The sequence below is a fragment of the Xyrauchen texanus genome, chromosome 43 (assembly GCF_025860055.1).
Source record: "Xyrauchen texanus isolate HMW12.3.18 chromosome 43, RBS_HiC_50CHRs, whole genome shotgun sequence".
NCBI classification, from domain to species: Eukaryota; Metazoa; Chordata; class Actinopteri; order Cypriniformes; family Catostomidae; genus Xyrauchen; species Xyrauchen texanus.
The window spans coordinates 9,955,548-9,983,530 of NC_068318.1; the positions used below are offsets into that span (position 1 = coordinate 9,955,548).

The following is a 27,983-nucleotide window of genomic DNA, read 5'->3' on the forward strand; positions in this document are numbered from 1 at the left end:
ATATAGTAAATAAAAAACATAAAATTGCTAAAAAATATATATAAATAATCAAAACTTATTAAGCACTATATTACATTTCACACAAAACTTTAATTTTGTAAAAAAGAATACAAATAAAATGATATTGTATTTTAAATGGTAGATAGCAGTTTCTTCCGATTTCTGTTTAGTCGTCAATTTTTTTTAATTTATTTGCACATTAAGAAATTGTTAATATATTAGGAAGGACATAACAGTACACACTGTAGTCCAGCAACCATATTAGTCATGTCCACATTATCAATAGCATTTTCTCAAAAAATACCAAATCAAAACAATTGTACATACAGTGCATAGTGAATAAGACATTTCCTCATAGTACATGTGAAGCGCTTTTACCTTGAAGTTGCACCAGCGACTATTTAGCAGAGATGTGTGACTTCTATTAAAAGTAATGGTAGAAATTAGAAAGACCAACTGCAGCCAACGGATGTAGATAGGAAGTCCCTCCTTACAGGTAAAAGAGCCAATAACCTTTTAGTTACAGACATCACCTGTCAATCAACTTGAGAACATGCATGAGCATTAGCTATCTTTTTTTTCGTGTGTGTGTGTAATCCGAGGTAAAGAAGCACCATTTATGATCCATTTCTGACCACATTTACCTGGGTCATCAGATTTTTTACCTCCTGACAGTTCAAACGGCCTGGATCGCCTGCTTGGATTGCCATCATAATTCGTGAATCAGAGGAACTTTTGATCCTGATTTTTTTTATTCTGGCTGATAGAATACGCACTTCAGAGGAAGATATTAGATGAGTGCTCAACGGAAGAAAACACTGGATTTTCATGAGGTTCGTGCATTACATCTGTTTAAACGAGATATCTGCATATTTGCAGATGGTATATGATATTAGTTTTATTGATATTTGCCTTTTTATCATTTAGACAAGACAGTTAAAAGTTACAGGGAACTGTTGAGGAGAGTGAGAATGAAACAGGCAAACACTTTAACATTGAGCTCAAACGCGTCTTCCGTGACTCTGATATGCGGACCCTTTAAATGAACCGGTCTATTATTGAAGTAACACGATGGCACTTAACAACAAAATGAACCATGATTGGTCATTAACATGTCTCAGTCGATTAGCATGCAAGAAGGCGATTCTCTGCACCCTCAAGAAACAAATCGACCAAAGGGGAAAATTTATCGGCCTATGCAGACAATAAAAAGTCAGAATATCGGCCGATTCTGCAATATATCGGTCAACCACTAATGTCAACAATCATGCAACATTGCAAAAAATGTTATCGCCGAAGTCCTTTCCCTAATCCTTCCACAGACTAATAGTCAGACAACTGACTTCATCGCCTTGTTCACTGATATCCTAATGGATTCATGTGAAATCGACACACAGGATGCTCTCATACACAGATGCTCTGTTCTCTTGCTGTTATAATGGCTGCCTTGTCAGCTTTTCCTCCCTCACACTCTCTCTGCCTCAGGACACTACAGCCCAAATGGGGAGCGAAAGACAAGACGATATTTTGGACTCTCTTGGGGAAAAGGATAAGAGGAGAAAGAGAAATAGAGAGAGGCTGCACAAGTCATCTCTCTCGTGAAAGTGTTCAGCTGGCTGTCACCATAGCAACGGTACATCTACCTGTTCAAAACAGCCTCAACAGGTTAACTATAGCCCGACAACTCATACTGCTACGATTACTAAGTAACCGGGACACATTAGACCAATCCAGAATGACCAATAAGGCAAAAATATCCTACAGCATATACATACAAAAGAACGTCTTTCAAGTCGGCATGAGTACTCAAGTATTCGGACATGGCAGCAATGATCGATCAAGAAAACGATGATCAATAGTGATCACGCATGATGTGACGTTTCAATTAATTCGAAATTCAGTGACAATTACCTGACAACTAAACACAAACGTGTCAAAGAGGGAGCTTATTTTAAATTTTGAGATTGATTACGTTGTGGTTTGGAGGGGTACACTGATTGTCAGAGACGTCTCATAGCAACCAAACTGATATACGACGCTGCAATGCTATTGATTCAACAATCAAAAGAGTGTAATTAACCATGTTTTGAACTTTGCTAAACATGTTTTATTATCATTTAATGTAAGAACTTTGGCTCGTTAATGAATATTATTTAATAAAAGTCAATGTTTGTTACTGATTGTAAACCTCCCTGCCCTGCGTGACATAACACACACCTGCATCTCAACGAAATGGGAGTTGAAGATATCCGCACCAGTTTCCAAGTTAGAAGTCTGACATAGTGTCATTTGTTGCACTTTCCCCAGCTGAAAGGTGGAAATTCAGACTCTCTGAGTTGAATGGAATACTTCATGAATCAATACAGCAACAATACGGCTTTCCCACAGGAGCGAACACTTGGACACACACACCAGGTGCGTCTGGCAGTGCACTCGACGCATATACAGCAGGCGAGTGTTTCAAACCGCTAGACAGAGTGCAGCTAAATGGAACAGAATGCAGCATCTTCAAAACTGAAAGCAATTTGAAAATAGACGGTTCAGACAGTCGCTAAAAATAACTGGTGCATGCTTACTAAGATTACTACGATAACCTGAAGGAAGAACAGACAGACGTGCGTTGTGCCCATTCTTTCATTGAGTTGGGCAGCAAATATTCACATACTGATGAAATATGATGCATTATATTTTAATTATGCAATCTTTTGTAACAGATTATTTTATAACAGCCTATAAAAATGAATAGGCGATACACTAGAACAACAAGATGCAATGCAGCAGCCAGACGTATTATATTAAATATACAGTTATGTACATGTCATTGCCCCACGAGTACTCGAGTAATTAGTCCGAGGACTCAAGTAGACAAAATGACCAAAATGCACATCCCTCTATAAAGTTCATTCAACAAAACCTCTGCAAACATATTCATTTGAGTTTAGTCAATCTTATTGACTATTCCTGCAAACAGTTCCAGTAAGGGAGGAACTGCCCTCCCGTTGGAGAAAGCAAACTCCAGTTATGGATGAAAATTTAACCACTTATTTACTATAAGTGAAGATGAAGATAAAGTTTGTTGTTTGGGGATTTTTAGACTTAAAACATGCCTACTGTGCATAACACATTTCCAACCAAATTCAGCTTTCGCTGCAATTGTATAATTGCTATTGCTTTATAAATGTTTACAATACACCGGTATAATAACAACAACAACAACAATAATATGATGATGATAATGATTATTACAAAAGTAATATTTCAGTAGGCCTGATGATTTCTTAAATTGTACACAGCATTGCTAAGGAGTCCGGTTAAACCATCAAATCTTTATTTTGGCGCAAATCTGCAGGAAGACCTTTACTGTTTAGTAGTTGCGTTAACAGCCTCTGAATGAACTTTCATCAATTCACAGTACAAACAGAATAGAGCTGCTGTTTTTTTCTGTTATATTTAACTAAATCATACATTTAAAAAACAATACATAATCAGCATATTTTTATATTCCGGTGAGCAAGGATATAATTTTCTTTCACGCTAAACCTCGCCCCCAGTCAGGTGTGTGGACGGTTGCGAATGCCTGGAGTTCAACCTCAACTTCAAAGTTTTAAAGCGGGAGAAAGAACTGGAAGTTTTCAGCAAAGAAGAGACAGCACGTGAACAAGAATCCAGAGGAATATTTATGCTGGGTGTGTTTGAACGTTGCTCTTTCTTTAAGTGTCACTTTTTCTTAATATGTTGGTTATTTAGAAAACTACAGACACCGTTGCATTTTATTTGATATTTTTTGTAAGTTAACCACATTCCTCAATGTTTAAATCGAGCTTCACTGTTCTGGAGTAAATGTGTTTTTTTTTTTTAATCCTGCATTAAATATTGCTGTATTTGTCTTATCTGGTTTGGATATCTTGTGTTACATCGTAATGGTGTGTTCAGACCAGAGGCATGGAGTGTGTCAAAACGACCGGAAGTCATTAATTTTCAATGGCAGCCAGCGTCTCTCGGCGGTTAGAAGCGGCGCGTCCGTGGCCGGCGCGTCCTGGCCATTGTGGGCATCAGAGGAAAGTTCAAGTGCGGGCAACATTATGGTAATGAGCTTTGACGCGGCAACCTATTGGAATACAGAAGTCCTCCGCTCTAGCGAAGTCTAGAGAACACAAAAGTGTAAACTTTGGTTCCCACCAAACAATAGTCCCGAAGACAAAATGGAGGAGAAACCAATTATTGCTGTGGCGGGTTTTCCCGTAATATACGATCTGTCCGTTTGCTTACAGGGATATAAATAAAAACCAGGACCACAGTTATTATTACAAATGTATTTTATTTTGTTTATTTTGGTAACAAACAACCATACTTTGAATTACTTTCTGCCATCCATCGATTTCTTCCATATTTAAAAGATTTCATGAGGAAATACGCCACTTGTGATAGGTTGGCAAAAAGATACGACGTTTCGACCTTTAAATATAGTTCACAAAACCAAGCATTCCAAACGTACTTTGCCACCTATTTCAACTACGTCAGTGCGTCCACGAATCTTCGATAGCGTTGTTGGCAGGGCAGCCAGAGCAAATTTTTACGCTCTCGCCTCCTCTGGTCTGAACTCAGGTCTGGTCTCAATATGTATACTGTACTGAGTGCTTTCTTTGTTCACCTTAAATGTGCAGTATAAGAGCAGCTGGTCAACAGTGTGGCCTGCTGATTTCCAAGTATTAAATGTTAATCAGTTCAAAGATTTGGAGATTTAAAATGTTGAATTGTAATGAATTACCCAACGATTGTTGGATTGCTTTATTGAAAGGGCTGAGGAGATAAGGATCAATAGTAATGTTGTGGCATTTTGTAACTGTGCATCAGTTTTTCTTTTAATTTAGCACTTAAAGTCATTGTCTATTTTATTGTACATTCATTTTTGGCCTTTGATTAAACTTACCATTCACATTGGTGTATTTTCTCTTACAGATCTACCTAGAGAGCATTTTTCATTCAGTGTACTTTAGGTATTGAAAATCAGCTGCTGAGACACTACAGGCTCATGCTCTGGCACCCAGGCCAGTGTGTACATTGCCGTGTCTGTACCCTGAGTGTGTCTGTACTTTTAATACACCAGGTGCGTTGAAAACTCAACTACATAGGGCCCACAATCCATTTTCTTCCAGACAATCCTGTTGGTGTGGATGCTGCTGCACTGGAGCATGCAAGGGACCAGATTGAGCTAGAAATCCAGAAAAGGAACATGGATTTGACAATAGAGCTGATAAGCTTGTAGGCCAAAAACCCCAGCAGAGATTAGCAGAAATAAGGTCTGTGGTAAACATTACTTGATGATACATGGATGTTATGTTTTACAAATTAGACTTCCGGGTTTGTAAGTTTATAAACTAAATTAATTTCTCTTTCACTTCCTCAGGTCTGTGCTGAGTTCAAAATAATTACATGTGTGGACCTCAAACATGACATCTCTTAACAAACATAGCAACACCCTCATCAAAATGTATTGTGCAAAGAGTACAGACCTTGTACTGCAGATGAGATGAAACTTATCCGGGACAAACTTGATGAGCAGGTATTGTTCCTATACTTATGAATACTATAGAATGAGTTGTTTTCTGTAAATCTTTTGGATAAGTTGTTTGAGAATATATTACCTCTTACCCATAAAAAACATCAACATAATCTCAACATCAATATTTTATGCTATAACATGTATAACTGCCTTGAATAAAATATTAACTATATTATATGTTAAAAATAAGAAAAGGAATTCATTCCACATTTTGAATTTTGCTGTAATGTTTAGTCACCTTTGGTGGCATTTTTGCCCTGAGCCACATGACCTTTTGCCCATCCCTAATATATTTAAAATGAGACTTTGTTATGATTTGTGAGGAATCATATAGAAGTCAATGATGATTGAAATTATTTTCTTCTTCTACAGACAACCGACATCCTATCTCAAAGATTCACTAGGCCTACAGCTCTACAGGACTCCCCTTGTACCTCAGGGACTGTGAAACAATATCAATAATCTGTCTGGGGAGTTTTTAACTTTATTTTGAAAGCCCTTTAATGCTTGTTAATTTAGTAAACCTATAAATGCCTAAAAACTCACAGGTTAGTTTATTGAAAGACATTGACCTCTTCTATATATTTTTGTAATATTTATTTTTGTCTGCAAAATGTTTTTATATGTTTGAAAGTTCATGCCAATTTTTAGTTGACCACCATTCTTTTAACAAATGTGTGGTTCTATTTATTAAGCGCAATGACTTGGTTTCCATGTGTGTATTATCTTTTACTGTCTGAACGCAGATGATGGCACCAATTCACTTGCATTGTATGGACAAAATGAGCTGAAATGTGCTAATAAAAATCTTAATTTCAGTTCTGCTGAAGAAGGAAAGGCATACACATCTGGGATGGCTTACATGTGTGTAAATCATGAGTGAATTTTGATTTTTGGGTGAACTATTCCTTTAAATATTTTTTGCTTCTTGTAACATCTTGTACCACAGGATGTTTTATTCAAAGTAACAGCATTTTGTGGGTTGGTTCATCTGTGGGTAATATTTAAAGGGAATAGTTAATCCAAAAATGTATATTTTTCTCATCACCCTAATGCTGTCTCAAACTCTTATGACTTTCTTTTTTGTTGTTTTTGTTGAACACAAATATATTTGCATAGATGTCTGATGAGGATCCAGCACTTGAGTGGTTTAAATCCATTTCTTTTGAGGCGATAAGATTGGATGTCATGATTTATAGTGAAAAATGAGTTACATTTGGGTCTGTTTCTCACCCAAAACCAATCATATCACTTCAGAAGACATGGATTAAACCACTAGAGTCTTATGGATTACCGTTATATACTTTTTGGATCTTGAAAGTTTTGAACCCCATTGACATGTATTGAATGGATTTAAATATCTTTTCTGAAGATCTTATCCGAATTGGCTCAACTTAAAAAGTTTTGTTATGGCATAGTTGCACCTCTCAAGAAAATTTAAAAATCTTAAGTTATCTCAACAAATTATTTTATGTTATCTTTTGTACCGCTCAAGAAAACTACCTCAACTAAATTATTTTTGTACCACTGACAGCTTTTTTTCAGTCAGTATAAATGTTATTTAAAAAGGTTGAGTAGACAAGAAAAAGCTAGGGGAAATTGGTACAAAGATTTTTGTTGTTGTGTTGGCTTAATTTTTTTTTTACAGTGTAGTCATAGCCAAGCAGTGCTCCAACACATTGGTTTTTGGTGCGCATGCTGGCACTGAGAGTTCAAGTTTGGATCGCAACTTCTCCCCAACATTTCCTGTTCTCCCTCTCGACTATGCAGTTAATAAAGTGTCAAAAAAGTACTCAAAAACCTGACTTTCAATAGAGGTGATAATTTTTTCCCCTACGTTAGCACAGTACACAATATTGCACTTACTATAAGCGTGTCATTCAGTTGAACTCTGTGTTTATGTTTGCACTATTAAACACAAATCCACTTCTTCTATGAAGACAGGCAAAGAGAAGAGAGATAAGTAGATAAGACAGCAAGAATAGCACAGGATAGATGAGTTAGGTGAGAAAGAGATGAACAATCAATTTATTGGCTAAACCTGTGCTTTTCAGGTAATAAACAATATAGTCATTCTATACAGTCACGCCAATAAAGCTTTGTTGAAACTGACTCTGGAAGCGAAACAGGGAGAGGCAGATAGAGATCAAGAGAGGGGAGGATAAAAGCACAAGGAAACAGAACGGCTACTAATCCATATGTAATAATTATCTCTTTCCAGTTGAATGCTCTGCATGCAAACTAATAGCCTTCACAGCAGCACCGATGTTAAATGACCAATCATTTGAGGGAAATTGCTTACATAACGTTGTACTGAAGATGCTAAACAGCCAAACTAACCAGATTTTTGACCGATGTATCGTCCAAACATTGCTATCGGCAGATAAAAGCAATTATTTGGATATTTTATCGGATATCACGTATTGGACAAAAGTTGTGTAATTATCAGTATTTTGAAACAAGGTAATAATGCAAAACTTCCGAACTATCAGTATCAGGTGTAAATAATCGGTTATTGGTATCGGCAGACAAAATTTGTATCGGTGCATCCTTACTGCTTGCCTGTGCATAAATCACAATGCTAGAGAAATATGGGTGGTTGCTAGGCCATTACAATGCAGTTAGTAGGGTGTTCTGGGTGGTTGCTAAAGCGTTACAGGGGTGCTGCTTTAAAAGAAGGACTTCTTCATTTCTTCATCCACTATAGTTGAAAATAATACATCTGATTGCTTGGAAAAGTAACTGCACACCTCTCCTCAACAAGCCACAAAAAAATAAGTCACATACATCAGCATGTGTTGGTATTCAGTTATACGGTATGTCATGGTAAATAGCATGAACACTATTGTTTTCGTGGGCACTTCAAAATACTGTAAATAATTCTAGATAACCTTTTAGCCAAAATAGTTTACATTTTTCTGATTGCACAGTAATTTTATCCCATCAACAAATCAAGTTTTACAAGACCATGTAAGAGGCAAAAATGGCACATGTGCACTCCAGCTGGGTTTGAAGTTAACAAACCAGCATGGACTAGACACATGGCTGAAAGAGAAATCTTTATCTGCCTTCTAATAGGGTTATGTCAGGTTATGTTGGGTTCCATAATGCAGAGGGAATGATGGTTTCCCTTTGTGTAAAACATGCGGCAGAAAAGTGGCAGTGACACATGGGAACACCTCCAAAATGTTCACGCATTTGCGGGACAATCGTTCTGTTCTATTTAGCAAGATAAATGTAAGTTGTGACAGTTCTGCTCATTTTTCCAAACTGTTTTTGAACACTGAGAGACATCGCTCTAAGAGACAATTAGCTAAGTGACAAATAAGATGACAAAGAATGTGAACTGTTGTTGTTATTTGCAGATAAGGTGTAGCTTAATATCAAGTGACTGAAGTGTAGTTCGCTAAAACTGCTAGCTTTACAGCACCATCTGCGTGTTGTAGTAAAAACTAAAACACAGTTGAAATCACATAATATGAAGTCCTGTAATTAATAATGGAAATGTAGCATAATGATGATTTTTAAACATTCAAGGTTCTTTTCAAAGTTCTTCGTTATCTGTTAAAGGCCAGTTTGGTATTGATAAAGGCCAGTTTGGTATTGTTAAAGGCCAGTTTGGTATTGATAAAGGCCAGTTTGGTGTTGAAAATCGAGCTTGAAACCATGATCGTGCCTAGAGATTGCAATTACAAGATTTATAGTGAAGAACCGATTGGATCGCTTAAAAAGAAAAATATTTATCCACTGGATTTCTTTTATACTGCATGTATGCTTTTAGGAGTTTCAAAGTTTTGATCACCATTCACTTGAATTTTATGGACCTACAGAGCTGAAATATTCTTCAAAAATCTTCATTTGTGTTCTGCAGAAGAAAGTAAGACATACACTTGGATCTAGGATGGCATAAGGGTGAATATCCCTAACTTTAAGTATGAGCAGTAAAAGTGATGCTTGCCTTAGAAAGAGACAATATTGTTTGGAATGAGTAGGTTAAATGTCCAAAAAAAAAAACACGTGGACTCTGGCGAACTCTCTGTCACTGATATATCATCAGGATGTGGTTGCACAAGGGCCAGCCGTCTTGCATACCCAGGAGATGAGAAGCATCTGTCATTGGGCCGTTAGACACATGGCTGCCCACTGGGCCTCTAGGACAGACCTATGCACATAAGTACTCGAGCTCTCTCTTGTTATTGAAAAACAGATCCTTTTCTGTACTCTTCAATCTAACTGTTTTCCAATATGTGCTTAGTTCATGGTGTTGCAACACAGTTATTTTTCCCAGACGAAGACATAGACCACTGAGCGACGCGCCGCTGCTGCCTTGGCAACATAACATCACTGAGGTACTTGTTTATTGTTGTGGAACACAAGCGCACAGGTAATCATTCACTTGAAATGCTGACTTTCTATTTTTGGATCAATAAAAGGACTTTATGTGGTTGTTTTTATATAGTAATTTTACATAAAACAACAGTGATGATTAATCTAGTATTGACCAATTGTAGTCAACATCAATGTATACAGCAGGGTGGATGCTGGCCAATATTAACTGATATTTGTGACATTGCCTAATTCAATTTTGTTATACAAATTGAGATTCTCAAATTGAAAATTGACTACATGGTTTTTGAACACATAAAGATGGCACTTTATAATTTTTTTATCGGCCAAGGGGTAACAGTTATCGGCTGATACGATAATATCAAAATGCCCAAATATTGGATGATTACACTATCATTAGTTTTGATCTGTAAAAAATATTTAATATGTAAACCATAGTTTTCACTTGTCTCTGCTTATATGCTAGGGATGCATTATTATGCATTATATTAGCGTGTTATTAAATGGCGCTGGTCTGTTTACACACTCGTGGCTAGTTTTAGCCTTCACGTGGTGCGCAATATATCATGAACAACATCTCAGATGTAGATGCTCAATAGTGTGGTTCACTTATATTTAGAACGGCACCAGAGGTGCATTTTAACCAGAATTTGAATAAGAAGTGAATTAAACTACTGTGAACTTTCCTGCAAATTAGACAAATACAGGACTTCCTGGAGAGTTCAGAATGCCAAAATAAAAGCGCGAGGGTTTAAAAGTTAAAGGTGTCACGGAGAAAGAGATATGAACAGCAGGGTTTATTGAACAGCTGATTGAAACAGTGATGTAAACATTGCGAGTAAATCCAGTTGACCAGAGTGGCAAACAGCAGGTGAGTAATATCCAGACAGGATATAGACACGATGAACAGATAACTCACAACAGTCTTATGATACTTCAAGGCAATAATGAGTAGAACGGTCTGGAGTCTCAGAGATACTATCGATGGGAGAGTGAGCACTGACAGCAGTGTGTATGTGAGAGAGAGAGAGAGAGAGAGAGAGAGAGAGAGAGAGAGAGAGAGAGAGAGAGATAGGTGGATCCGTGACATATAATGAGTAGTTAGAGGTTTGTGTTTATTTGCATATTAGTGTACTCCCAATTAGTTCCACACAATAATGTAAATATATTCTAAACTGATTATGCAAAAAAAAAACAACAACACTGGTATCGGATCTGGATCGGCATTGGCCGATACTTAGATTTACGATATCGGAAGAGAAAAAGTGGTATTGTTGCACAATCCCTAATACTATCACAAATAAAGTGGGCAAATGAAAAGAGAACAAAATGTCTGAATCCACTTACTGTAAGTTAAAAATGACTAGTACAAGTACAAAGGGAGTACTACTATGATGTAATGCACTTTGCAATTTAAACAATACATCTATTTTATAGATTGCTATAATGAGAATACCATAAATACTAGGACTATTTAAATTTTCAGGTGGGCTACATCACGATATCTTCATTTGAATTAAGCAATCTCTATATCGATTCTTAAATCCCAAGATGGATCCTTTACTATATGCGCAAGTCCTACAATGCGAGTAAATCACTTGCATATGAGAACAAATTTTGTGCTATGTGACTAAAAATGTCTGCGATTAGCCACTGGCTGGTTAATTTTCAGATTTCCCTCATCAGTAATCGAGAAGAATATTGGCAAAGAATTTCAGAATATTTTTACGTTTTGTTGAGAGTAAAAGTTTGATTTGACTCGATCCGTGTAATGTGTGTCCAATTTCCTCTCTGTTGTTTACAGTCAGTTGTTGATTAATTATTTTGGCATCAGATTACTGTTTTGCTCAGGAATTATGATTAAAAATGTACAAAGATTTACAAAGGCTTTTTCATTGTTCTAACACTAAATATTTCCCATTGAGCTCGGATTGGATCTGTTGAACACAGAGAGTGGTTAAGTGCCACTTTCACAACCGTCACGTCTGTAATGCAGGTTTGTCCTCATTAATGTGAGAACGAGAAAGAATAAAAATGAAATGCTACATGTTCCAAGGAGTGCCAATCCTTTTACATTTTTGGCTATCATTATTTCTGCATTTTGCACTTGACTTCAGTTTAAACAAGTGTGTTGATAATTAAATATAAATAAACCATATCTGGTTTTCATGCTTAGTTGAAGTCAGAAAATTACTTTCACTTATGCTGAATTCATTAAAACACATTTTTTAACCATTCCACAGATTTCATATTAGCAAACTATAGTTTTGGCAAGTCGTTTAGGACATCTACTTTGTGCATGACACAAGTAATTTTTCCAACAATTGTTTACAGACAGATTTCTTCTTTTAATTGACTATATCACAATTCCAGTGGGTCAGAAGTTTACATACACTAAGTTAACTGTGCCTTTAAGCAGCTTGGAAAATTATGTTAAGCCTTTAGACAATTAGCTTCTGATAGGTGTACCTATGTATGTATTTTAAGGCCTTCCTTCAAAACTCAGTGCCTCTTTGCTTGACATTATCAGAAAATAAAAAGAAATCAGCCAAGACCTCAGAAGAAAAAATTGTGGACATCCACAAGTCTTGTTCATCCTTGGGAGCAATTTCTGAATGCCTGAAGGTACCAATTTCATCTGTACATCAATAGTACACAAGTATAAACACCATGAGACCACACAGCCATCATACCGCTCAGGAAGGAGACACATTCTGTCTCCTATAGTTGAACGTAGTTTGGTGTGAAATGTGCAAATCAATACCAGAACAACAACAAAGGACCTTGTGAAGATGCTGGAGGAAACAGGTTGACAAGTATCTATATCCACAGTAAAACGACTTGACATAACCTAAAAGGCTGCTCAGCAAGGAAGAAGCCACTGCTCCAAAACTACCATAATAAAGCCAGACTAAAATTTGCAAGTGCACATGGGGACAAAGATCTTACTTTTTGGAGAAATGTCCTCTGGTCTGATTAAACAAAACATTTACTTTTTGGCCATAATGACCATCGTTATGTTTGCAAGCTGAAGAACACCATCCCCACCGTGAAGCATGGGGGGTGGTAGAATCCTGTTGTGGGGGTGCTTTGCTGCAGGAGGGACTGGTGAACTTCACAAAATAGATGGAATCATGAGGAAGGAAAATATTGTGGATATATTGAAGCAACATCTCAAGACATCAGCCAGGAAGTTAAAGCTTGGTCACAAATGGGTCTTTCAAATAGACAATGACCCCAAGCATCCCTCCAAAGTTGTGGCAAAATGGTTTAAGGACAACAAAGTCAAGGTATTGGAGTGGACATCACAAAGCCCTGACCTCAATTTGATAGAACATTTGTGGGCAGAACTGCAAAGCATGTGTGAGCAAGGATACAGAATTCAAGCAACTTATGAAAAAAATTACAGCAACTTATTGTGAGAAGCTATCCAAAACATTTGACCTAAGTTGAACAATTAAAAAGGCAATGCTACCAAATACTAACAAAGTATAAGTAAACTTCTGACCCACTGGGAATGTGATGAAATAAATAAAACATTAAAGAAATCATTCTTTCTACTATTATTCTGACATTTCACATTCTTAAAATAAAGTAGTGTTCCTAACTGACCTAAGACAGGGAATGTTTTCTATGATTAAATGTCAGGAATTGAGAAAAACTGACTTTAAATGTATTTGGCTAAGGTGTATGTAAACTTCTGACTTCAACCATATAACAATATACCGATTGTTTTAATTTGGCGATACATTAATACCCAACCCTAATAATGGCCATCTTTTTTCACCATTGAGGTAAGGAGATTTGGGCAGTAAAATGTGCGTAACTCATGAAAATGTCAAGAAAAAGGCTTCATTTTCTATATGATAAATGAATAATCATTTTACAAAGCAAAGCTTAATATTTGTTTATTTAGACTTTTTAGTCAAATAGAAACAGGACATTTTCTTGTCTGGTTTCATGAGAATCACCCAACAAGACAACTCATATGATGCAATCCGAAATCATGTTAATAACGTTAAATTGCATTTATGACAGCTGAAGTTCATTGCAGACTGTAAGTAATAGGCAGACCTCCCTCTGGGTGGAGGAATAATGTTTTGTTCCTACAATCACACCGTCACGATTTTCAACAAACACGTCAAACTAGACTCAAAACAATTACAAACACGAATGCATTATCTGTATACAGTAGTTAAGAAATGTAATTGCAGGGTTGTATCTATTTCTAGATGATGCATTTATACTGACAACGACTCCTTTTAATTCCACCTTTTATGCTGCTTAAATTTTTCTATTGCTCGTGGTGCAAAACAGCATCTGTCACAAATATAAGCATGTGTGGTGTGCAGATCTTTGCAGTTTGTGTGTCATGCACTGAAGCACAGCAGCACACGGCCTTTAACGGGCTAACACACTATAGCATGCTAGCCTCACATCCAAATGTAAATTTGTTGCCATATTTTACTTTCCTCCTTTAAAACGTCTAGAATGGCGAAAAACGGACGTGTAGATTACATACAAACACAGAGGTATGCATCGCTGCTACGCATCCTACCTGTTTCCACAAACGCTTTTTATTCCAGAGATGCTTGACATAACAGCGCTGAACACTAGCCAGCAACAGTGCAGCTGTAAACACAAACCAAACCCCGTTCAAACTGCGCATGCGCGAACGCAGCTACGTCCAGAATGGAACGCTAATACACTATTTACTGCATACTACTTAGTATATACTACAGTATATAAACAGTAGTATGCAACATGGTTGTCACGTTACCTCACTATGTTTCATGTTCAGTTTAGTAGTGTTCACTTATCATTTCAGAAATTAAACGATATTGTGCGTTTTTATTCCAATTTTGGGGAAACTATCTTAACTCTTGGCAGTTCATTAAAATAACATGACAAGATGTTCAAAATCTTGTAATATTCACACTGGGAATGTCAAGTGGAGTGAATTGTATGAAATTACTGTTTTTTAGGCCTACGTAGTATGCTCTGGTTACAGGCTATACTGCACATATAGGTCATCAGGGTATTCTAGGCATAAAAAAGCTTGCATACTGTGTACAGTATAAATGCTGTGTACTTTATAAATATTATTAGTATGGTAGTATGCAATATAAATAACAAATAAACACAAACATTCCCCAGCATTCCTCTTAAATAAATAGTTCACCCAAAAATAAAAACTCTCATCATTTAGGCTACTCAACCTCATGCCATCCCAGATGTGTATGACTTTCTTTCTTGCGAAGATTTTTTAGAAGAATATCTCAGCTCTGTAGGTCCATACAATGCAAGTGAATAGTGAACAGAACTTTGAAGCTCCAAAAAGCACATAAAGCCAGCATAAATGTTATCCTAAAGACTCAAGTGGTTTTATCCATGTCTTCTGAAGCGATATGATGTGGGTGAGAAACAGATCAATATTTAAGTCCTTTTTTACTAGAAATCTCCACCTTTGACCAGCCCAGACCAGTAGGTGGCGATATGCACGAAGAATGTGAATCACCAAAAAACAAAAGAAGAAGAATGTGGAAGTGAAAGGGAGATTCATAGAAAAAAGGACTTACATATTGATTTGTTTCTCATCCACACCTATCACATCGCTTCTGAATTTATGGATTTAACCACTGGAATCACATGGATTACGTTTATGCTGCCTTTATACATTTTATGGAGATATTGATAAAAAAAAAAATGGTGTCCTTCAGAAGAAAGAAAGTCATACACATCTGGGATAGCATGAGGGTGAGTAAATGATGAGTTTTTATTTTTGGGTGAACTATTTCTTTATGATTTATTTACATAAAGATAAGCCACTGGACATTAATTAAACAAATATTACAGTACGTTTGTACTGTTTTATTTTTTATTACAAAAATCTGTTTGAAAATATTTGTTCTTGAATATACGGAAATCTGTGATTCGATAACATAAAAACCAAGCATCAAAATTATCAAAGATATCAAAATAATCAGAATTATTGATTTCTGAAATGATCTACTTGTTATATTTATGTTCTCTGTGTGCAAAAAATGTAAACGGACTGGCTTGAATTGTTATTGTTTAAGTACCATTTCATATAATACATATGATATATAATATTTACAACATGTAATTGTTTCTCGACACTCTTGTGGTTATGAAGTTACAATATTGTCTGTGATCAACTTTCCTTCCTACTTATGAGATAAGCTTATGTATTTTACTCTTTGACACAGCTAATTGATATATTTTAGATGTTTCAGCTTCAGTACCACAGTAAACCAGCAGATGTCAGACTTACGCAAATAACTGCAGCTTTGGGGCAAGAAAGAGGCCAGGGGCTCATGTGATGACATAACTGTGTTTATTATCTTGGCATGCAGTTACATTTCATTAACTTACATGTCATGAACTTTCACTTCATCTCAGTAGCTTGCCCTACATATCAGAGCAAATTTTAGCCAAGATACAAGAGCAATAACAAACAAACAACCAAAACCAGTAAGATTGAACTGTGCATTGGCTACATTTCTATATATTCTGTATATGTATGTATATATACATACATACATACATACATACATATACATACATACATACATATACATACATACATACATACATATACATATATATATATATATATTATTATTATTACTATTATTATTATTTAATCAAAAGATATTCCTAACTTTTAGATTCTCTTTCAGTGACCATAAATATCTTCATATATTTAAATATAGCTGACTATATCATAAAAATTTGCAGTATGTCCATCTAATAATGGCTCTGGCTTTACAAAATGATGGATGTCCATCTTGTATTCATTTACAATTGAATCGAACAATAGATTTGCAAATAAAATGTCTAATACAGACAAAAATATCCAACACACCAGTTTGTTTTTTGCGGCCACACACAGGATAAAACAAGCTTGTCACAAAAGTCCTTCCCCAGCCAAGCAAATTTTTAAAATTCAAATGCAAACAAAATGTAAATTTCCAAGGAAAGAAAACTTTAAAAATTACAAACATAATCCTGATATTCATCCATAAAAACAGACACTAAGTGCAATAGGCAAGAAGTGAACATGATACAAGATACAACCACAAAGTGGGCAAGTGCAGTACACTCACAGCACTGGGGTGTTGTGTGACACAACTACACAATCATACTTCCTTTGCCAAAGAAACCCTTTCCCAAAGGATGCATGCATGATACAGAGCTGGGCTGATAAAACGTACTCATAAGGCTTTGTTAAGTTGCTTTGGGTGATAAAAAAAATTAATGAGAAAGCAACATTTTAAACACAGTTTGAAAGCTAGCAAGATATTGAAATGAACACATGTGTAACTACTAACCCAGCTCTATTTTTAAATCACTCACTTCAGATGAGATAAATACAATGATATTAAAAATAATGGCAAATACTTTTCTCTATAAACAAAAAATAAATAAAGGCAAAACACATTGTTTCTATTCATGCACTAAATCATGTTGTAACAAGATATTACACCTGCACTTCATGCAAGCTTAAAGGGATAGTTCACCCAAATTCTGTCATCATTTACTCACCCTCATGTTGCTTCAAACCTGTATGCAGTTCTTTCTTCAGTGGAACACAAAAGAAGATATTTTGAGAAATTTATTTTTTTGTCCATACAATGAAAGTCAATGAGGTCCAATATTGTTTTGGACACCAATGATTTTCATTGAATGGACAAAACCGGTATTTAACATTCTTCAACATATTTTCTTTTGTTTTCTGAAGAAGAAAGAAAGTCATACAGGGTTGGAGCGAAATGAGGGTGAGTAAATGATCGCAGAATTTTCTTTTTGGGTGAACTGTCCCTTTAAATTAATATCTCTTTCCTATAGGGCTGCAGAGGTGCAACTGTTAACACGCCATGTTGAAAATAAAACTTTGACTGTATGAGACAAATGCCGAGACCAGAAAGATTTAACTCCACATTTCTCATTACGCTTATAAACGTAAAGTAAAACCAGGATTTAACAGTCTTAAGTGATCCTGCATTCATATACGTTTTTTGTTCAGGATTAACAAATACATACATGTGCACATTCATACACAAATACCAACACAAGATACAATACATTTAAGAAAGAAAAGAAATAACAAAGAAAACAAGTGAATAGCAGTAAAATAAGTGACCGTTTTTATAAAATAAAAGATAGAAGCAGAAAAACATCATACTGCATTTACTGTAAATAAACACCACATGTTTCTTAAAATGTGTGCTTGTTTACCAAATAGGAAATATTGACAGTTGTAGACAGAGGAAAAGGGCTGGTCAAATCACTCTGGACCCTACTCATCCCACTACCTTTTTGAACTGTTGCCTTCTGGCTGGCGCTACAGAGCACTGAGCATCAGAACTGTCAGGCACAAGAATGTTTTTTTCCCCTATGGCTATCCACCTCATGAACAGTTAAAACTATTCTATAATTACGTGCAATACACAGCCTAGTCAATTATATTATTTAACATATCCTACCTCTTCTGCATTATATTCCCTTGCACAGTATATAACAGATTTTTATTTGTACATACTATATGTATATTTTTGTCTTATTGGGTATTTCTATATATACTTATATTTCTATTCACTCTTTTTTATTTTTTTATCTCTGACTTGTTGTATTGTGTGTGCACTGGAAGCTTCTGTCACCAAGGAAAATTCCTTGTATGTCAAGCACACTTGACAATAAAGTGGATTCTGATTTTGGTACTGAAAATATTTTGACTACAACTTCATGGAAGTTACCAATGTTGTGTCATAAATTAATGGAAATTTGAAATATAGTCTAATTGTCGTTTTTTCTCTGTCAAACTAAAACTACAGGAAAACTTTTGACCATTGTAAACAATAAGCAGGAACACAGAAATGGGGAACTTACACACAACGCATCAAAGAGAAACTGTATTCCACATTACATAAGCTTTAAATGCACATCTTTTTTCTCATCAATTCTAACTTCTACCTTCTAATCCCATTGTGCTGTTTTTAACTATTAAAGGAATAGCTCACCCTAAAAGATGGGCCAAAATTTAAATCATTATTCACATGGTTTGACAACAATGTAGTAAAAACGTCACTGGTTCACATGAGTCTCGTGACTATCATTAACTGCAAATCTGGTGATTTGCAGCAACTTACAACTTAAATTTTGGTCTGTTCTTCACGCAAAGTTATTTTACAGCTTAAGAAGCCCCAGAAAATAGTGTACAAGTCACATGGACTACTTATTAATTTACTATTTATCTATTATGTTTACGCTGCTTTTTTTTATTTTTGGAGCTTGACAGCATCCATGCCCATTCACTTTCACTGCACTGATTTAAAAAAATAAAATCTTAAAGGTTTGGAACAACATGAGGATAAGTAGTAACAGAATAAATTTTTTGGCAAACTATTCCTTTAAGAACTTGTACAAAATATTGATTGCCTTGAAATAGCAGACGTATACCACAACCCATACATTTAAACTGTGATGAATGGTTGTTTTAAATAATGATGCCCACCAAACAATACATGCACATTTCAGTGGCTAACACTGCAATAATAACAATAATGCGAGTACTATAAATTCTGAGCACCTTGGTTATTCTTGATATATATCTGACTCTATACTGTAAACACTGATATGCTGTATATCTGTAATTACCAATCAGAAGAGACTGTTGTATAGTCAAATACAGTAGATTATAATGTATTCAGTGTGTTAAAAGCTAGTAAGAACCGTCACTTTTTGTACAAAGTTATAGAACATGGGTAATAAAGCACAACAATTGCGTAGTAAAACCCCCATTTCTTTTTCTATAGAGAAATAGAACAACATTTGTGACGATAACATTTAAACTTTTTAAGACAGACCAACTATGAGCTCCTGAAGAGAGGTCCACCAATAAAAAAAAAATCACTGCAAAAGAGCTTTACTGAGAACATCTAGGTTACTCTCGTAACCCCATTTCCCTGATGGAGGGAACGAGATGTTGTGTCGGTGAAGTGACACTAGTGGTCTCTCTTGAGAGCCTCAGTTGCCTTTGAGCTTTGAGAAAAGGCCAATGAGAATTGGCGAACAGAATTTGCATGTCCCTCCCCCGGACATATGGGTATAAAAGGAGGGAATTGTGCATCTGTTTAGACAGGTTTTGCACTGAGGAGCCGAGAATAAGGTACGGCCGTTACAGTGGTTGTTATGATGTTGTGGCAAGAGGGACACAACCAAGCATGGGAGCAGGCCACGCCAGCCGCTGCCTTTTCTCTCTCTATGTTTACTATAGGGCTGTCTAACGCTATAACACGCATCGGGGAAGGTGTTGTTTCCAACACCTATTCTTTCAGGGGTAAAGGACCCTCGCGGAGACCACATCCTGCCTAGGCTGGGAAGGTCACATGTGGCAAATACGTCCGCCGACAGGGGGTAAAAATACAACACAGGGCATAATTGTGATGACCGATACCTGTGGAGGACATATTCCAGTACAGAGTAATTAGTACCTGTAGTGGGTCTGGTTGGAAATTCCTCTGCCAAATTCGAGAGCCAGAGGGCTATGGAGGAAAGACATCCAGGGAGCGCAAGCTTTTGTGGACTCACCTGGGGTAAAAGCGCACGGGTTCGCCTCGGAAGAAGGGAAAAAGTGCTATGCGCAAGCGGTACACCCAGTCAGTTGTCCGGTGTTGCCGAGTTCTATGTGCTCAGACCTGAAGAAACATGGGCCAGCACCGACTCAACCCTCGGAGGTTATTGATCTCGCAAGGGTATTGGGTGTTGCCCAGCCCGCTGTTCTGCCCATGTCTGCTAGAGAGGCACCATTGGCCGGTGCCCACGAGAATGCCACACTCCACATAGAGCGTGCTCGAACCCGCAAGGGGGCGGGCACAGCCTGGGTCTAATAGGTTGGTGCAGGAGGCGTTGATGACCTTGTGGACAAACCTCTGTTGGGGACAGCATCCCTTTCCGCTGTCCACCACAGCAAACAAAGAGCTGCTCGTAATCATCTAGAGCTCCGTGTGCGGCCCAATATAGGTGCGCAAAGTACGCACCAGACACGGCAATGATAATGCTGGGTCTGCCTCCTACTGGGTCGCTTGCAGGTTCACCGCCTGGCCGTGAAGGGGTGCCATAGGAACCTTGGGTGACGTGAGCATCTGCCGGACCGGGCTCCAGGCAAGTTTTGCTGGCAGAGGGCGCTTGCAGGTCCCCGACCCTCTTGATGGAGGTGAGCGGAATCAGGAGGGCCATCTTCAGAGGAGGGAACACAGTTTGACTGAATCTAGTGGCTCAAAGGGGGATCTCATGAGGGCCCACCGGGGGTGTGGAAAGACCCCGTGTGGGGAACAGGCACGGCTTGGTAGGATTCAGCCTCCAGCTGCAACCAGACACCACTTTAGGGCATGGAGCTGCCTGGTAGAGGGAGCTCTGGCTTGGTTGATCGTGCTTACGACAGAAGGTGGTAGGAAACTTTTGTGTTACTTTTAGAGGATTACTTTTATGTTACCCTTTTAGAGGATTTATGCTCTTTTAGAAGCACTGTAGAAACACCCAGGGGCATAGGCTGCACAGGCATGCAGAGAAGAGAACACCAGCTCGCTGGACACACAACAACTTCCGAAGAAAAAATTTGACTAAACAGATGCACGATTCCCTCCTTTTACACGTATGTCCAGGGGAGGGAAATGCAAATTCTGTTTGCCAATTCTCATTGTCCTTTTCTCAAAGCCCAGAGGCAACTCAAGAGAGACCCCTAGTGTCACTTCACCGACACAACGTCGAGTGAGTGACAGAAGTGGAACCCCCACTCCCATTTCACACATAAATGACACAGTCCATATATCTGAATATTTTGTAATAAACTTAAAATATATTTTTTTCTCTTCTTATAATCACTGATTTTAAATCAACAGTTTTATATTTTTAACCTTTTTAAATGCTTCATGGGATTGTAGTTTATCCCCACATTAAAGACATTAAATGCACAGTCCTGCTCCTTTGTCAAAATCAAAGTAATGCAAAGCAATTTGTAATGGTGTGATTCCCCTCAGAGCTTTTTGGTTTGGTTCACGGCTTATAACCTTTTAACAAAGTTTTTTTAATTCTCTATGGAGAAAATTAATCAGGAAAATACTTTCAGAACAACACGGCTGAAGATAGGTGGGCACAGATGCCCTCTATTGTGCATTGAAGAGAGTTTTGATTGGCTGACACCAAGAAGTACCTGAGGTGGAGTTGTGACTCATCGTGATTCATTCATCCACGAGAGGTGATTTAAAAAACTCTGAATAGATGACTAGTGATTATAATTACAGGGCATAGCTAGCTCTTATGAAGAGAACACATGAATACAGAAGGCTTTTGGCTGCTTCTGGCTGCCTCAATTGACTCCTATAAAGGCAATTTTACCTTCTACCTAAGTAGTATGGTGGATTCTTGGCATGACCCCGTGGAATTGGAACAAGTGGGGGCTGTTGTGTCCAGCCCACCTCAGGTCCCGTTTAGCAGCATCTCAGGTCCTGGGGGCTCTCTAGGCCTGGGTGAGCATGTCCTCATTGGCATCTTCCCAATACTGAGGCCTCCAGGAGAGAGGGTCTTTCTGTAATATCAAGTCACACATTCAGAAAATAAAGAAAGAGCTATAACAATCGAAACTCTAAAGGCTCTATAAAAGTATAATACTGTTCAACAGTAGAAATGTGTTAGCTGTTACAGATAGTGTTGTCAAAAATACCGGTACCCCGGTACCAAGTTGGTACTCAAACAAAAAATTATTTACAATACCAGAATTTCTGGAGGTACCAGGGTACCGAGTACCGGGTCTACCCGGTACCCATGCAGAGTCGGGAACTTTCGAACGCTCACAACAAGCAAAAGATGATGACAAGCAAAGCTGCCGCGGAGTCTCAACTGAATCTTGTCGAAAAGAAAAGTGGAAAAAGCCAGGTTTGGAAATTCATTGGTTAGGGAAACATCATAGATCAGCAAAAACCTGTTTGTAAACGCTGCTTTCGCAATTTTCTGACAAAAGGAGGAAACACATCAAACTTAATAAAGCACATGAAAGACAGTCACCCGGATTTATTGAAGCAACTAAAGCATATTATCATTTGCATTAGGGCTGAAACGTTTATTCGACATTATCGACATCGTCGAAAATAAGAAATTGACGAGAAAAATGTTTGTTGTTGAATAGTCGTTTGATCTCATTTAAAGTAACATGAAATCACAATAAACTATAACAATGACGCATGAGGAAGAATTACACAGATCAGTAAAGATGCACTCTGCACTTTCACAGTTTATTTTATGTAGATCCCAAAGTATTAGGGAATTATATAAAAAAAAGTACATTCAGAAGCATGTACCGTTGTGGAATAAGCGGAGGCGGAGCTCTTTAAGGAAACATCCCGGCGTTACATCTTAAATGCAGTAAAATATAATGCGTTATAGCTTTATTAAAGTTCAAATAATACAGAAGCAGCTCATGTTAATAACTATAAACTCAGAAACTGGCATTTCTCTGTGTGGTCGGTGCCTCTTCAATGAGTTGCGCGAACATTTTTGTGACGTGTTTCTGAAATATGCTCGTGGAGACAGAGACTGCTGAAAGATCACCCTTTTTATTTTCTTTATTTTACAAAAGCACAAGATTTTGTTGTTATTGTGAGTGTACACAAATAAAAGTAGACCCTTTATAGTCTCTTATGATGCCTTACACTTATCTGTATACCAAAAAATGATGGAGTATTTTAAGTTGTGTAGTAGACATGAACGAGTTAATGTTTTGATTGTCACGTGATCATGGTGGGGGTGTCGCGGGATTACGTAGGTATGTGAATATTAGTCACCTGTTCACTGATTAAGATAGGTGTGAGGGGATGAGCAGGGGCGATGTATTCTTTGTTGACCACTAAACTTTGTACCATCAAGAAACATCAACCAGCAATAAAGAATTGCTAGTAAAAGATCAGCCACCTCATCGATGTTTTTATTTATGCGTCACAAGTGCATAAATTCCCTGTCTTAGTCTCTCAGCGGTATCATCATAGGATTGAGTGGCCGCTATAAGTTGTTTCTGCTGTAATGATGAAAATATCCACCAGGACGCACCGGCGCGTCCGTCGACCCCAGAGGGTTAAACAAACAAGAGAGTTTTGGGCAGGTATTTGCAGCGAAAAGCAACACACAGGTACAATCTACACTTGCAGAAACATTGAACCCTTGGAAAAAATTCGCTACAAGCCAATTAGCTAATATATTGTGTTGCTAAGTTTATAATCTGCAATATGCAGCCACTTAACGTGGTGGGGAATCCCTTTTTGCAAAACATGTTAGAGGAAATTAAACCGGAGCTTGCTGCTCACACTTTACAAATGTTGTGTTGAGAAATATGTAGGAAGAGACTATTGTGAAAAAAGTAGCCCTATTTACAGTATATATGAAAAGAAATGCCAATATAGATTGATAATCATTGGGAATATTTTCTGATTATCTATACGTGAAAAAGGCATTGATCCCAAGCCAAGTGACCAGAGATCAGAAAAAAGTCTAACGGCAACCAGAATCATAATGGCGCCGCCCTGTGGTTGGTCAAGATAACTGTGGATATCGGCTATTTTACAAAATCAGAAAACAAAATCAGCTCTTTCAATCAGAATTTGGAGTGAGAACAATAATAATCTAATAATAATAATAAAAACATATTTGTTTTAGTGTTTTGACTCTTTTGTTTTTAACTCAAACTCATTGAGACAATTTGTTTCATTTTAATTATTATTTTGAATGTTTTTCATGTAAAATATTCAAGGTTTCATGAATAGAACATACATCTTTACAGACCTATGCTTCAGAATTTATTTTACTCACCTAAATGCCATCTTCTTTATATGGTGGGTGTCCATTCTGTCAGGCAGATTATTGTCCATTTGGGATTGGGCCACTGGCTGGCTGAAGACCGAAGAGAGGTGTGAGTGACTTTGTGTTTCAAGTGAGTCCTTCAAACAAAACAAGACAAGACATAATAAACAACACAAAACTAAGTGCAACTGGGCTTTAAAGACTAAGGCTTCATTTACACTGCAAGGCTTAATTATTATTGCACATATTATTAACGCACATTTTTTGTCTCACCTATTTACATTCACTTGAGCCAAAATCAACTGTTTTTACATGAATAATTAGCCAAGATCCACAAGGCTGTCAGTCAATTCTGTATAGCATTTTACATTTATTTTTAGTAGTAGTCCTCACAAGTGTTTAACATGAATGGCACTATAAACACAGAGTATTCCTCAGTGTAACAGGGTGAAAAATAAAAATCGGAATTGGTTAACAGTGTAAATGCGACCTAAATCTAAAAGATACTACCTCAGGCTTGCTGTCCTGTGTCTCAGTATCCTCCATGTCCAGAGTGGACAGCTCCAGTTCAATGTTTCTGTCGGGTTGACTTTCTGTCCCATACTTACCCAGCAGTTCTGAGCTCTGCTTTGACCAGCTGCTTAAGGAATTACTCTGCACATGCAGCCCTGGCACTGCCAGGTGATCACTGAAACACACACAAAAACACTTAACACACCCAAACCTGAGAACACAAAGTATTCTTGACCTATGGTTTGGTGTTCTCAGACTAGAAACTCAATATTGAGATCAGGTGAGAAAAACTGTTCTCCCACTCAGAATCTGCCCTATGAGTAATCATCATTGACACCAAACATCACTGATATGTTATTAAAAAGGACACACCATGAAAACAGGAATTTTATGGCTATTTTGAAATTGAAGGCCATCATGAAATGCCAGTTTTCCAACTTGTTTTGCTCTATGAATATGAAAGAATGGTGGCTGCCAACCAAACGTAAGACTGTGGGCCCAAAGAACGGGGGATGAATTGCAGAGGGAGATATGAACTTCTCGACTCTATGTAAACGTAAGTCTTCTCTGCTGTGTGTTTAAGAGCTCCACAGAACTGTTGTAACCTCCGTTCCCTGATGGAGGGAATGAGACGTCGTGTCGAAGAAGCGACACTAGGGGTCTCTCTTGAGAGCCTCGCGCATCTCTGAACTTGAGAAAAGGCCAATGAGAAATTGGCAGACAGAATTTATACCCGTATGTCCCTCCCTCGGACATACGGGTATAAAGGGAGGAAATCATGCATCTGTCCATCCAGGTTTTGCACTGAGGAGCCGAGAATGAGGTTTGGCCGGGAGGAGAATGAGACACAACATCTTGTACCTTCCATCAGGGAATGGAGGTTACAACAGTAACCTAGACATTCCCCGTCTGTCGCTCACTTCGATGTTGTGTCGAAGAAGTGGTCCCTATTCAATCACACCATGCACTGAACCGTGTACGTGCGCTGCTGACGCAGGTGCGAGTGGGCAGTTGCGTGCCAAAGCGACAGGCTGTGTCAGACTGCATGTACCCTTCCCCAATGCCCCATAAAATCATCATAAACTTTTAGGTTCCCGGCACCCCGAAGGGGGAACAAAGTGGCATGCCAAGCATGGGAGCAGGCCGCGCCAGCTGCGCCTTTTCTCTCTTTATGTTTCTCGCACGCGCTATTACATGCATCGGGGAAGGCGTTCGTAAAGAGTGGCGAATACGTCACATGGGTTTTCAGGCCACATGTGGGAATGTCGCGGTGGTAGATCCTACCTGCTGAGAAGGAGGAATTGCATGGCTATTGCACTGACTGCGCACGCTTGTTGATGAGGCGCGCTGTCATTGAGACTAACTCTACTCTGCTCTGAACTGCGACACGCTTGCTCTTTTCCCAGTTGACCTGAAGCCCTAGACGGCTGAGGTGCTCTGTGGGTCCACTGTAACTCTCAAGAGTGAGCTAGCATGAGCTAGTCGTCGAGATAAGTGAGTATGCGGATAACCATTTCCCTTAGCGGGGCAAGGGCTGCCTCTGCGACCTTGACGTGCCAAAGGGGAGGACTTTGTACAGATACGCCTGGCCGTTGAACGTGAACTGTAGGAAGGGTCGGTTTCGAGGCAAGATAGAGACGTGGAAGTGGACGTCCTTCAGGTCTACCGCTGTGAACCAATCTTGATGCCGGACGGAAGTTAGAATGTGTCTTTGCATGAGCAATGGGAGTTTGTGCAAGGACCGGTTGAAAACTCGCAAGTCCAAGATCAGTCGTAAGCCACCGCCTTTCTTGGGTACAATGAAGTAAGGGCTGAAGTAAGGACCTTCTTCATCTCGGCTGGAGGGACAGGCTTTATTGCGTCTTTGAGTAAAAGGGTCGCGATCTCTGCACGCAGGGTGTTGGTGTCATCGCCGTGCACCGAGGTAAAGCGGACGCCGGAAGGACATCTTTATAAAGATCAATGGCGCTGTGTATTGCTCTTTGTGGAGCGGAGGGGGCGGGGCCGGTCGGAATATCGCGCGCCCGGTCCCCAATCGGCCTGATGAGGCGCGCGAGGGATAAAGGCGGCCGGTGACGATGGTTCGAGAGAGAGAGAATTACGGGCATGTCCGCATGTGTGTTTGTTTATGGTTTTGGTTTGAGTTTTCATTAAATTATGATTTATATTGACAAGCTGGTTCTCGCCTCCTCCTTGCCCATCTTTTAACTGTTTTACATTGGTGCTGAAACCCGGGAAGGAGGAGGGATGCCCGTCGCAGAGTCCTCGACACTGCCATCCACCCAGGGGAGCGCCGCTGCCATCTGCCGGGTGACGGAGTAGCCCAACCCCCCGGATGCGGGGTACGGCCGTCGTCCGCGGGGCAAGTGGGGACTGGATACCCCGACCGCCTGGAGCGAGGGAGCCGCTGCCGGGGGCGGAGGAGTGCCCTGCCGTCCCCAGAGACGCGGAGGGGTCGAGGGAAGACCGGCGTCCACGAGGGGAGGAGGGAAGAAACTCTCCGACCGCCCGGAGCGGTAGAGCCGCTGCCAGGGGCGGAGGAGTGTCCCCATTTGCCGCCAGAAAAGCGGAGGCGCATTCTACCCGCTGGGGGTCGACGGTTTCACTCTGGTTCGCCCGGGGGTGGAGTGGCTGTCGTCCGCCTGAGTGTGGAGGAGTGTTCGAGGACCACGCGACGGTACATCAGCGA

The 27,983-nt window shown here is 38.7% G+C and overlaps 2 protein-coding genes across 4 annotated transcripts in view; both read right to left on the bottom strand.

The window, feature by feature from the left end:
• Positions 1-14,561, bottom strand: part of LOC127635635 (rab GTPase-activating protein 1-like) — a 129,532-nt gene extending 114,971 nt beyond the window's left edge. For both annotated transcript variants that reach the window (XM_052115799.1, XM_052115798.1), the window contains exon 1: positions 14,469-14,561. The gene's annotated coding sequence lies outside the window, so the exon portion shown is untranslated. The remainder of the gene's footprint in view (positions 1-14,468) is intronic.
• Positions 14,562-16,257: 1,696 nt separating this feature from the next.
• The window catches only part of LOC127635687 (roquin-2-like), a 47,983-nt gene continuing 36,257 nt past the window's right edge, over positions 16,258-27,983 (bottom strand). For both annotated transcript variants that reach the window (XM_052115896.1, XM_052115895.1), the window contains exons 17-19: positions 25,292-25,469; positions 24,791-24,918; positions 16,258-22,520 (exon numbers count right to left, since the gene is read on the bottom strand). In XM_052115896.1, the coding sequence (XP_051971856.1) occupies positions 22,412-22,520; positions 24,791-24,918; positions 25,292-25,469 (415 nt within the window). In that variant the 3' untranslated portion in view covers positions 16,258-22,411. The remainder of the gene's footprint in view (positions 22,521-24,790; positions 24,919-25,291; positions 25,470-27,983) is intronic.